Source organism: Typopeltis vanoorti, chromosome 2 (assembly GCF_054136105.1).
Source record: "Typopeltis vanoorti isolate ZY-2024b chromosome 2, IOZ_Tvanoo_1.0, whole genome shotgun sequence".
Taxonomy (NCBI): Eukaryota; Metazoa; Arthropoda; class Arachnida; order Uropygi; family Thelyphonidae; genus Typopeltis; species Typopeltis vanoorti.
This window is the reverse complement of record NC_143550.1, coordinates 67,805,127-67,818,571: the sequence shown is the minus strand read 5'-3', so window position 1 is coordinate 67,818,571 and position 13,445 is coordinate 67,805,127. Positions and strand designations below refer to the sequence as shown.

General features: G+C 35.6%; 1 protein-coding gene across 1 annotated transcript in view; it reads left to right on the top strand.

Annotated features, from left to right (window-relative positions):
* Window positions 1–13,445, top strand: part of ArfGAP3 (ADP-ribosylation factor GTPase activating protein 3) — a 234,546-nt gene that overhangs the window by 69,656 nt on the left and 151,445 nt on the right. Inside the window, exon 3 of the mRNA XM_090401616.1 lies at window positions 5,880–6,011. Within this exon, the coding sequence (XP_090257742.1) occupies window positions 5,880–6,011 (132 nt within the window). The remainder of the gene's footprint in view (window positions 1–5,879; window positions 6,012–13,445) is intronic.

Below are 13,445 nucleotides of genomic sequence, written 5' to 3'. Positions count from 1 at the left end.
AAGTCCTGAAGTAAACACTGATTGATTGATTCAGCTAGAGAGGCATTTGTGGTGAGGTTGTCTGCAAAGATAGAAAAAATCAGAACTGCATGGTGGACACAGGAAGTTAGAGGCAGTGAAGGAAAAGAAGAAAGCATATCAAACGTTCCTGGCAAATAAGTCGGCTTGTGCTCTTAGAGAATACAGAGACAAGTGTAAGAAAGCTAAACACTGTGTAAAACTACTAAACAAAAGTCATGGGAAGACTTTGGTAAGAACATAGAAAATAAATATTAAGAAGGTGTCAAGATATTCTAGAGGTTATTGAAGAAGCTCAGAAATAGAGGAAAGAGAATGCTGTAAAAGGAATTAGAGATGAAAAATGTGACATGAAAACTGGAGAAAAAGATATCCTTGAAGTATGGAGTAATTACTTCAGAATATGGCTAAATGAAACAAGCATTGATAGCACAGTGGTACAAAAACACTCAATAGGCATGCAATCAGGAATATATATCCATACTTGAAGTAGTAAAAGCCCTCAAAAGCCTGAAATGTGGAAGCGCAGCAGGAGTAGATAATATTCGACCAGAAATGCTCAAGTATGGAAGTATAAAATTCTTACAGTGGCTGCACTGTATGGTATAGTTCAGAAGGCCTGGTCAAAGGGATGAATTCTGGATGATTGGAGTAGGGCTCTCATAGTACCCGTATATAAAAAAGGGAAATAAAACTGAATGTGAGAATTATACATGTATTTCACTACTGAGTGTTCCTGGTAAGATTTATGCAAGTATACTTGAGAAACAATTGAGAAGGATTGTGGTAGAAAAGCTTGGTGAAGAACAAGCTTGATTCAAGCCAAATAGAGGCTGTCAGGATCGGATTTTCACTTTAGGACAAATAGTTGAGAAATCATGGGAATATAACAAAGATCTGTATTTAAGTTTTGTAGATCTGGAAAAGGCATATGACAAGGTTCCAAGAGAGAAGCTATTCAATACACTACAGTTATATGGTGTCAAAGGGGCATTATATCAAGCAATACTTAGTCTTTATTTGAGTTGTAAGTCAGCAGTTAGAATTGAAGGAAGTACAGGAAAATGGTTTAATTGAAAATCTGGTGTGAGACAAGGATGTACATTATCCCCTCTGTTATTCATTATCTATATGAATCACATTATGAAGGAAAGTGGTATTAAACATGATATCAAAATTGGAGATGTTAATGTCAGCTCTTTGCTTTATGCAAACGATGTTATACATCTAAATAAATCCAGTACAAGTCTGCAAGATTCCCTGACTAAATTGAATAACTGTTGTAATAAATTTAGTATGAAAATCAGCAATAGCAAGACAATGAAAATAGGCAAAAGTATTGAAAATATCAACTGCATTGTGAATGGAAAACCTATAAAACATGTAAAACATTTCAGCTACTTAGGCATGATTTTTAGTGAAGATAGTAAATTAAATATGGAAATAGACAACAGAATAATCAACAAAGCTGGTACGTTAGGAAGTCAATTGAATAAATTTATATGGAATAAGACAGAAATTAGTCAAAACACTAAATTAGCTATATACAAGACAGTGTTCAGACCCATTTTAACTTATGGATCTGAGAGCTGGGTCAGAAGTAAAGCATTCAACCAAGGACTAGAGACTGCAGATATGAGAGAGAGTCCTGAGAAGATTAGGGGCATGAACAGATGGCATCAATGGCAGTATTATATTAAAAACGAGGATATTAGGAAAGAACTTGACATTGTTAGCATCCAAGAATATGTTAGCAAAGCTTATCTCAGGTGGTATGGTCACTTAAACAGAATAGGAGAGGAAAGATTAGCAAAATAAGTGTTCTGTGTCAGGTCGGCAGGAAAAAGACCTAGAGGAAGACCAAGATATAAGTGGATTGATATTGTAAAAAGTGCCTTAGAAGATAGAAATATAAGGTCTGATAATGTTGGAGTTTGACATTTGGTGGAAAATTGGATATTTTGATATTTGGAGGAAAATTGTAGATAGGAAGTTAGTAATGATGTAAATTTTCCATGTAGTACTATCATATCCTGTACACTGCCCCCTCTCCTTCAGTGTACATTGCAAGAATTTGATGATGATGATGACCTTGCCTGCCTGATGACGGGTCCATAGAAAAGAACATGTAATGAACACAAGGATAAAATGAACTTCTTTGTCATCACCACAGAGATATGTGCAGTCCATAGAACTTCAGATGCAAATTTTTCTTCAGAATCTGCATACTATTATTATTATTTATGGCATCTCCATGCAGTCTGGATACTCATTGCAGGAGACCCAAATCAACAATCATACACACAAATCCTGTCAATATTGGATACACATTCTCATACACATATATGGTATTCAATTTGCTATTACTATTAATAAGCAGCATATATATATATATATATATATATATATATATATATATATATATATATATATATATATATATATATACAGGGTGTTCGGGATAAATTTGACAGTTTCGTAAGGAAAAAGAAAATCTTCTTTGTATCTATTAAATTTAATGAATTGACAAAAAAACATTACAGGCAGAGTTAATTACAATACTATCAACAAGATTTACTCAAAATAACCACCATTAGCATCGATCACAGCTTCAATTCTGCTTCGGAACCTCGAACAAGCTGATGCTACAGTCTCCCTGGGAAGGGCCGCAAAAACTGTTTTAATTTTATCCATTAACTGGGCTTTTGTATTACTGGAAGTGCGATTGGTGTCTTTTTCAACTGCGCCCCATACAAAATAATCCATGGGGTTAAGGTCTGGGGAGTTTGGAGGCCAAACATTTGGACTGGTGAAGTCGTAGAAATTTTCAGACAACCATTTTTGACTTTTCCCAGAGGTGTGGCAAGGGGCCGAATCCTGCTGCCATACATACGGCCTACCATTGGCTACCCTTGTTATCCAGGGCTTGACTACAGTTAGCAACTCCACGAACAAAGCCCGAATTCCAATGCCAGGGTTCTTCAACACCTGTTCCTGCAGATTTGCGAGGAATTCTGCTGTACGAACGCAATCAGATCGTCTGCTAGGGATCTTTCTTCTTGCTACATCCTCGTAGTCACCATTGCAAGTCTCTAGTTCATGCCAGATTGTTTTTACTGTATTCAGGGAGCATTGGGCAGCAGTCGTAATATCCTTATTTTGATGGCGGGCACGAATCATCATGATACAAGTTATTCTCTTCCATGATTCAGGTGGGTTCCAGCTATCCATCCTTTCTGACATCTTGTATATGAATGAAGAAGGGTCCAAACTTTTAAATGAAGAGAAGTGTGTGTTAATACATGTAACTTACGGAAAAATATAATTAATTATAAATATGTCAAATTTATCCCGAACACCCTGTGTGTATATATATATATATATATATTATATATATATATATATATATATATATATATATAATAAAATCCAAAACCTACTCATCACAACCTTAAGTACCCTGGAGTATATAAATTGTGGTGTGATTGCAATATCCCATACTTTGGTCAAACTAACAAATCTATTGAACAACGCATAGAAGAGCATAAGAGAGACATCTCATACAAAAGATCTCATGCAACTGCTTTATCCAGTCATGTTCTTTTTTCAAATAATCCTAATGATGACCAACAAAGCCACTCTGTATGCTGGAATAGATCAGAAAATATTTTTCGCTGTGAAGATGAGTTTGAAAGAAAAATCGTAGAATCACGGGAAATCCTACTGAACCCGGTCCACTTAAATAATAATTTAAGTTATAACATCCCAGATAGCCATGCTGCAGTTATTCAATATTGGCGTTCACGTGAACTTGCACGCACAATTGCAACAAACAATGGCACGCCAGTTGGAACAACTTGAAAAATACAACGTTTTTATGTATCGATTATGTGAGGCAATTTGTACCTGTAATTTCCAGTTTGTTTATTTAAATAATTCAATGTTTATTAGTATTCCTTTCCTTTATAAATACCTGAAGAAGGCTGCTATATGCCGAAACTAGTAGTATTTATCATTAAAATCTTTATATGTTATCTCGGTCTTGGAGTCATTAAATCTATTTTTTGAAATGTATAACAACCGAGTAAAAACTAATCGCCACATATATATATATATATATATATATATATATATATATATATATGTAGAAAGTATATAAAAACCAGGTTTAAAATTGCTTGGTATCTTTAACATATATATATATATATAAGCATTTGCAATTGGTTAGTTTTTTATAATACATCCTGTATTATTTTCATGTAGAATCATATATTTGTTTCATATTTAAATGTGGATAAAATCTAATATGAGTTCTGGCTTTTAAATCACAATTTTTGTAGCAGAAATTGATCACTCAATATCTGCTAATATTATTTTAGTGTTGTTCTTTTTATTTATTTATTTTGTCTGTTGACAGGCAGAAATCTCTGACTACCAAACATCTGTATATTTCAGTATGTATTATTCATTAAATTATTCATTCTATTAATTTATAATAGAATGAATGGCATAACTAAAAGAAATTTTGGGAAACACATCCCTGAAGAAACCCAATTAAGATTACATAATATGACCTCTAAAACATCTCAAATTCAGAAGTGAAACATGGATTCTAAAACAAGGAAACAGACATGTTGGAAGCAGCACAGGTTTCTAAGACCTTTCCTGGGACCCACTAGATTAGATAAAAAGAAAAACACAGAAATAAGAGAACGATCAGATACAAAAAACATCATGCAAGAAATAGAAGAATCCACATAGAAAGGATGAATAACAATTAGAATTCCTATTCTTGTAGATAAACTTATATGTTGATAATACATAACTGTCAGATTTTAGGGAAAGTCAATGTATACTGGAATATTAATTAAAAACTTTAATTAATACTTCCTATATTTCAGTAATGTTACATTACCATCTTCAGGGATCTCAAAATAATGATATATGTGCACGCAGGCACTAACACTAAGCAAATATGGCTGAAGAAAACAACTGAAGTCGGTCTTAGAGTCCTGAAGGTGCCCCCCCCCCCCCCCCAGCAGGCTAAATTGGGTTGTTTTGGCTGTTGGGCTGATGTTCTTAGAATGCAAGTTTCCCATATTTGGGGCAGTCTCATGCATCTAAATTTGTTGAGGTTTGGGGAGTTTTTTTATAGCTGAATCTGACTTCAGGAATAATCTCTCATATTTATACTTGCTGCGGTATAATAAAGTGGCTTTCTTCCAGTGTATTTTGTGGTGGGTGTCCAAAGCAGTCAGCAAGTCTTGAGTGGCTGCATTGGTGGAACTAGATATAGTCTTTATGTTCAGATATCCTGATGTTGGTTGCTCTGCCTGTTTGGCTGTAGTAGGACAGTTTGCAACTACAAGGGACCTGGTATACTCCAGGTAGGGCTAGGGGAAGTGTCTGGTCTTTGGTGGAACGGATAAGAGAAGCCAATTTTTTATATAGTTTGTAGAATTCCTAAACTGGCACTAGGATATAAACCTACAGAAAGAAGAGACCATGGACGTCCAAGAATAAGATAGAAAGATCAACTTCATCTGCAGAGCAGGAACAGGACATAAAAAGCCTATACCTAAAATGCTCAGACAATGGTGATGAACGATTTTGCTCAAATATTCTTCAAAGTTTTCTTGCCCATTATTTCAGTATTAATTAGTTGACTGCTCATTGTTATTCCAGATGTCTAATACATCATGCTTTGATTGCATTCTAATATGTAGTGTTTCTTAGAATATAGTATTAAGAAATGAATGGTTGCTTTCAAAACCTGTAAGATTTACCTTCTTCTCATTTTAATTTCTTTATTATTAGAATGCATAATTATGCTGATATTAATTTAAAATGTCTTTTTTTAGCTATCATTTTTTCAACAACATAATTGTTCTACAAAAGATGCCCAACAGAAATACAACAGCAGAGCTGCACAGCTTTATAGGGAAAAATTACATCACCAAGCAGCTGCTGCTATGAGGTTGCATGGCACTAAGGTAATTAAAAATGATTTCTAGAATAAAAGAAGTTAGTTTGCTAACCATCTTTTAGTGTTAATTGTCTGTAATTAACAGTTAAATTTTTTATATTTCTATGATAAGAAAATGACGACCCATTCTTTGAATCATTTATTCAAAAACTGATACATGTTGAATGTTTTATGTATCCTTCTGTGTATTACAGGATCCACTTCTTCTTTTTCTTTGGCACTACAGCTCCACGTTGGGCCTTGGCCTCCCATTTCTGGATTTCACAACTCACTATGAGGTGGGATCGTTACCCCCCCACGCTCAACCATGTGTAATTGTCTGTGAAGCGTTGTGTTCTTAATACCGGTTTTCCTGCTTTGCAGGAGGAAAAATCCCAGATAAACTGGGTAGAAAAACCCAACAGTCCATGCCCAAGACTGACTAACTTGGCTATGTCTGTGAAAGATCCTTTGCTCCTCACGTCAGCGATGAGAATCAAATGCACGACACTCCTTTCCCAGGCATATGATTACGAAGCTTAACCACTCGGCTAACTGCGCAAACACATGATTCACTAGCTTTCTGTAAAATTTTAAATTATGATAAATTATAGCGCATCTTTTTGATTTTCTTAATAATCACTGTTTTACTAAATTTCAAAGTTAAAATCTTGGAATGGAATATATAGTTTCTGATATCTGAAAATCTTAATAGAACTTCCAACCAATTTGAAAAACCTAGATTTGGCTTAGAGTTTTAATTGATTCCTTCCATGAAAGGTTGTTGAATCCTTTTGTATTTTTTCTTACTTTATTATTTCTTTATAACTTTCCAATATCACTATACTCTTTCCCTTATTTACACTAGGTTTGTATTGTATTTAGGAAATGCATAATATTAATATAGGATAAAAGAAAAAAAAACTTTTGACTTTGTTTGAATTCAAGAAAAATACTCATGTTTATATTCACTAGAGGAGACATCTGGGAATAATAATTATCTAACTAAATTTATTTAACTATTAATTTATTATGCCAATATTTTGCTTTGGTTACCAGGTTTTATAGGCAAAAAAAAAAGATGTCCTCTAAGCACATGTCCACTTTGTTTCTGTTTAATCCTTTCTTTTAACTTTATGCATTCAGTTCATTGATCATTCCTTGAAGTTCCCCTGAGGAAACCAAAAGAACAGTGTCATCAACAAATTGTAGGTCAATAGCAGGTAGGGCTCCTACAGGCTTGCTGGCACCCTCTTTAGGTGCAGTGATGGAATCTTGCTTGAAGGTCTCAAGGTGGGCTCCCAGATTTTTGGCATTGTAAGGAAGCAGAATTTGTTTAGATTTGGAGATTGTATTGCTCTTGCAGATTCTAGAAATAGTCTTATGTTTATACCTACTTCACTATAAAAGGGAGATTCCTCCCATTGGGTCCAGTAATCTGTATTCATGGAATGGATATAGTGTAGACAAAGCACATAGTGTCTATATTCTTCCAGAGATAGTTATTCACTGTTCTTCTGGTTTGTCCAGTTATTTTTTACAGGAGCAAGTGACATCTGTAGACACTTGGATGATCTAGACAGGGCCGCGCCAACCTGAGGGTGCACCGCACCCTGGCGGCAGCATTGATAGGGCGGCATTTTATGTAGCTAATATCTAATTTGGATTATACAAGCAGTATTAGAGGTGGTCGATAAAAGTTTGCACCCGGGTGGCAAATACCCTTGCGTGCCACTGGATCTAGATAATGGTGAGAATCTTTTTGGTGAACAGATAACTGTATCTGATTTTTGGTATAACTTGGAAGGGATCTACTTGCTATACCTTTTCAGTACATATGAAATTTTTTCTGAGGAGCTCCATATGTAAGTGGTTGCGGTGGATTCTTTTTTATTGTGCTCTGGGTTTGGGAGGTGGAAGGAGAGTTCTTTTGATTTTGTGAAGGTGGAAGGCATTGTCTAAAAAAAAAGTGTCCCAGATGTGATTTCTTTCAGTGGAGAAGCTTTTAGTGAGGTAAAAAAAAAATAGATAGTTCTAGCTCTATTTGCTAAGACTTTGATAATACCATACTTCTGAGAGAGGTGTTGATTTGATAGCTGGTGGAAGTATCTTCCAGTGTGTGGGGGGAGGGGGTCTTTCTGTAGACTGGAAAGGATAAGGATCCACTGGATAGTTGGGTGACCAGAGTGTCCAGGAAGGGCAGACAGTAATTACTTTCCTTCTTAATTGTGAAACAGATCCTTGGCTGTTGGGGTGTGTGGGGATGTGCTAATAATTATCAGCATATCCTAGCTATGTGGCACAGTGGAGAATACATTATCAACATAACATGACCGTATTGTGGGTTTGAGAATGGTAGAGTTTAGAACTGCATTTTCAAAATATTTCATGAAAAGATTGCATAACAGATCATCAAAAGATCCTCTTTATCATCTAGTCTGCAGTATCTCTTGCCCTTGCAAACTAACATAATCTAAAAATTGGAAGAACATCTAATATCTGTCTAGAAGAAATAACAACACGAATTCTGTTCATATCTACACTACTGCTGTTCCAGGATGGCAGAGGATGCAGGTACAGATACTGGATCCAATGGGGAGAACCTCCCTTTATACAGAAGTATCAGAGAACTATTTCTAGATTCTGCTACAGTGCTACAGCAAATTTAACTGCATCACATACAAAAAGCTGGTAGACCATCATTTTGATACCTTCAGCAAGATCCCATCACTACACCCATAAACATGCACAGTTACAGTATAATCTCACTGTAACTCTGCATGTTTATGGGTGTATTTATGGTTATGTATTTATTATACATTATTTGTTTATCTTTGCTTCTGTTTAATTCTTTCTTTTAATTTTATGCATTCAGTTCATCGATCATTCCTTGAAGTTCTTCTGCTGAGGAAACCAAAAGAACAATGTCATCAACAAATTGTAGGTCATTTTTCACAAATTATGGACTCTACAACTGTGTTATAAACAATTATTTTAATTTTCCGATGTTTCGACCTTCATATTAAGGTCATCATCTGGAGTATACACATATATATACAGAGACAAGCTAAATTACATTTCATATAGTATGCTGAAGTGACAATGATTTGATCAACTGTTATTCTATTGGGCTGACCTCTAGTGAAATTAAAATAAAATTACAATAAATAAATGAAATAAAATAAAATAACTACATCAAAGCTATATTCTATTTAAGACAACATCAGAGATACATTTTTTCATATAGATAGTTTTGTTACAGTGAAAATGATGTCCTAATTTAACATGACAGTTGTTATATTAGATTTAGGATCCTGGATTACCTATTATTCTATTTACAATTAACTCTTAGGGAGAAAGGTTAAGTGGGTAGAATATGTGCCTTTCCACATATTTCCTTTCTTGACTGAAAATTTCATATATTTGTGCAACATCCGAGAACAAGACTTCATGGTCACTCTCCCTGATTGGAGTTTTTGTTGCTACTATAGTTTTAGATAGGTCTTCTGGTGCTATTACCAGATCCAACACTTTCAAACCCTTGGTCCCCTCCATCATGTGCTGTTTCAGGTAATTATCCTTTAGCAACTGTATAAATTCCATTTCCATCTTGCCAAGTGCCCTTTTCTCCTTCAATCTATATCCTCGTGGTTGAGGGCTCCAGTGATAATTGCTCAGGCCATCACTTGTGCTAATCTGCTGCTGCATGTTATCCATATCTTCTGGATCCCAAGTCTATCTATAGGAGCAACCAACAATACATTTTGTCTTGTTGGCCTATCTCACACCAGACTGCCTCAAATGAATCATGTCCCTCCCTCAGACCTATAATCTTTCTTAATTTCTATTTTTGTTGGTTGAAATTCTTCAGCTATCATTAATAATACTCCTCCACCTACCCTATTTCCTTTATTTTCTCTGAAAATACAATAGCTTATATTTTATCCTTGTAACTACATCATTCTCTTTCAACCAGTACTCATTGATGCCAATAATTTTTCACCTAGTTGCGCTGACCAGTGCCAAAACTCCTCTCCTTTATTTTGATACTTCAGGCATTTGTGTACATGTATTTCAGCATACCCTTAGACCCACACTTACTCTTGCATAATGTTATTGCCTGACCATTCAGATGCTACACATGTTTAATTGCTTCCCCCTAATATCTTTAGTTTCTCTGATTTTGCACTTGCAAACTCTCACTGAACAACACTTTCTCCAAACATTTAACTCCAAAACCATTCAAGTGCAGTCCATCAGGCATAATACAGGTCCTTTTGTTCATCAAACTCACTCCATACATCTATAAACTGAACACCATTCTTCCTGCACAATCTTCTCCTTGATCCATTAGCAATCATGGCATTTCTTCTTCTGTCCTATCATATGAGGCACAGACTTGCAATCTTTACTTTCTAACTCTTCATTTTCGCTTCTTTCAACAACTCTTTCATACCATCTTTCATTGTATATTTCTCACTTATCAAAACATTTCTACCTGCCAAATTAATCAACACTAGCACTTCTTCCTTCTACAAACTTACAGCTTTACTAACATTCTTTATCTTTCTTGTAGAAAGGCTGGTTATTACCCCCCACCCCCACCCTAGACCTACCTGGTGTATACCAGGTCTCTTGCAGCTGTAAGCTGTCCTACTTTGGCCAAACAGGCAGGACAGCCAATATCAGAATCTCAGAACACAAGGACTGCCATAGAATACGGTGGAAGAAAGCCAAGATAATACACTGTAGTAAATACAAATATGAAAAGCTTTTCAAACCACAACCCCCTTACAACAAGGATTACTCTAAATCCATCACCATACCCTATATCCGAGGCACCTCGGAAAAAATTACAGAAATCCTAAAAAAACATGACTTAACTTCTTGTTACAGACCATATAAAAAATTGGCATCCCTTATCCGCTCTACTAAAGGCCCCCCCCTTAGACCTACCGGGTGTATACCAGGTCCTTTGCAGCTGTAAGCTGTCTTACTTTGGCCAAACAGGCAGGACAGCCAATATCAGAATCTCAGAACACAAGGACTGCCATAGAATACGGTGTAAGAAAGCCAAGATAATACACCATAGTAAATACAAATATGAAAGGCTTTTCATGGAATCAGCTTCAGCCCTAAGAAACAATCTAAACCTCAACGAATTTGGCTGCATGAGACTGCCTCAAATTTGGGAAACCTATATCGGAACACCTTCAGCCCAATCGCCCAAGAATACCAACATTGCCCGCTAAGGGACACCATTAGGACTTTAGGAGAAATAATAGCTTCCTGCTTCTTCCTCACTTACTGTTTGTTGTGCCTGCATGCACGTCTTGTTCTTAAGTTTCTTGAAAATGGCAACGTGACATTGCCGAAATATTGAAGTATATTAAAATTTATTTTAATGTATATCCTAGTTGACGTTGTAATTTCCTTAAATCATTTAGTAAAAAAAATTCTTTATCTTTGCACCTGGGAAATGTGCGTTTGTCACTTTCTCATTAAGTGTGCCTCTTATCATCAACTCCCCCATACAATACTTTCCCTTTTCTCCCAGTTTTGTACTTTTCCCATTCACTTTCTTTTATTCTCCCTCCTGCTGTACAATGCTCAAATCATTTCTCCAGTTGCTTGAGCTCACATTTTGTTCTGTGAAGGAGTCCACATAAGTGTGCTATTTTTTTCCACACTGGCATCTCATCATCCACTTCCTTCAAACTCTCATTCGTATTTCATACATTATCATTCGCTGCTTCCGCTACATTCTTCACAATACTTTTGTAATCCTGCCTTACATCCTTAACATCAGCCATTTCATTCTTTCTTCTGCTCTTGATATAATTTGCATTTCTTGCATTTACATGAAATATTTCTTAAATACACTCTCCATTCTCACTCTTATATCACAAATCATTTGCTCTTGGCATTGAAGATATTAAGTACATGCTATACTGTGCCATAAACATAGAATGTTTTTGAAACAATATTGCATGATAATAGTCACAATTAAACAACATGCTTAATAACACAGTCAAAAATAAAGAAAATACCATCAATGATGTTTGGTAGTATAGCCAATATTTACTAAAAAATAAGGACTTATTTGAACAACATGTGCACGACAGCATTTTCTAAGGACAATGCTAGCAACTTCAGACCAGACCTTTCTTCTCTTTTATAGTCCACATGGGTGACATGTTCTTTTTATCTCAATTCTTCAGTTTGTCTAGATTATGTATACTAGAATACATAAATTCCATAAACATCTTGATTTATAGAGGAGAACACTTTGTCTTTAGGAGATTTGAGGAGGCTACAAATAGTTTGGATTGCTTTGAAAGCAATCTGAATGTTATGATTCTTGAGCAGGGTAGCAAATCTTAATGGACAGATTGCAAATATGTGGAGTGGAAATCATCCCTGTACTTGGATATTCTGATTTTGATGAGGAAAATTATCCAAAATATCTTACGGATTGTGTTTTTGGAGTATCGATTAAGTTAATAAATTGGAGTATCGACGGAGAAGAGCTTGAAGTTCTTCCTTAAATTTGTCTTCATTATTAGAATGGAGAGGGCCTGGTTCTTAAAAGTGTAGATTATGCTTAGTTTTTGGTAAGGGTGGTGAAGGAACAAATTATGTAGATAGAATCCACTGTGGATAAGCTTGTAGAAAAGGGAAGTTTACCTTCTTTCTTCAATTCTGATGTAAACTTTGTTAGAAAGGAGAAAATTAAGGAAGGAATTAAAATTCCCTATTACTCATATTCTCTATCCAGTAAATAATCTTTAATTCTATTACATTCAAAAAACTACTTGGCTAAGCACTGCTGCAAATACTACAGAGTCCATCAAAAAAATGTATGCACACTTTAACAGATGTCATCTATGGACTTTTTTTGAAGTTGCATCGAATTACGGTAGCAGTGTGTAGTATGATGTTCTCTCAAAAGATGTCATTACTCACATGAATACTAGCATCAACACGTGACCGGTAGGATGGTCAAACAAAATGGACGAGGCATGATTGTCTTTCGAGGAATACAAGACCATTTTAAAGTAGTATTTCAAATTTGAGAATGTTGGTGAAGTTCAATGACAATGGAGCTTTGAGTTTGCAACACAACTTCAACGCACCCGACAATTGCACGTATCCATTGATAATTTTGAGACTCATGGTACTGTGTGTGATGTGCACAGGGGAAGATCCGGGAGGCCCCAGGACAGCAACAAGTCATGCTTCCTCAGCTATGGTGTTGGAACAGTTTATGTGTTTGTCACAGAAGTCTACCACACAATGTGCACGTGAGACAGGAGTTAGCAGTGCAAGCATACAGCGCATTCCTAAAGCAGCTAAATGGAAAGTTTACATTTTGAGATTATTACATGCAATGAATGAAAATGATCCTGATCGAAGAATGCAGTATTGTGAGTGGTTTCAATACATGGTAGATGAGGAGTTT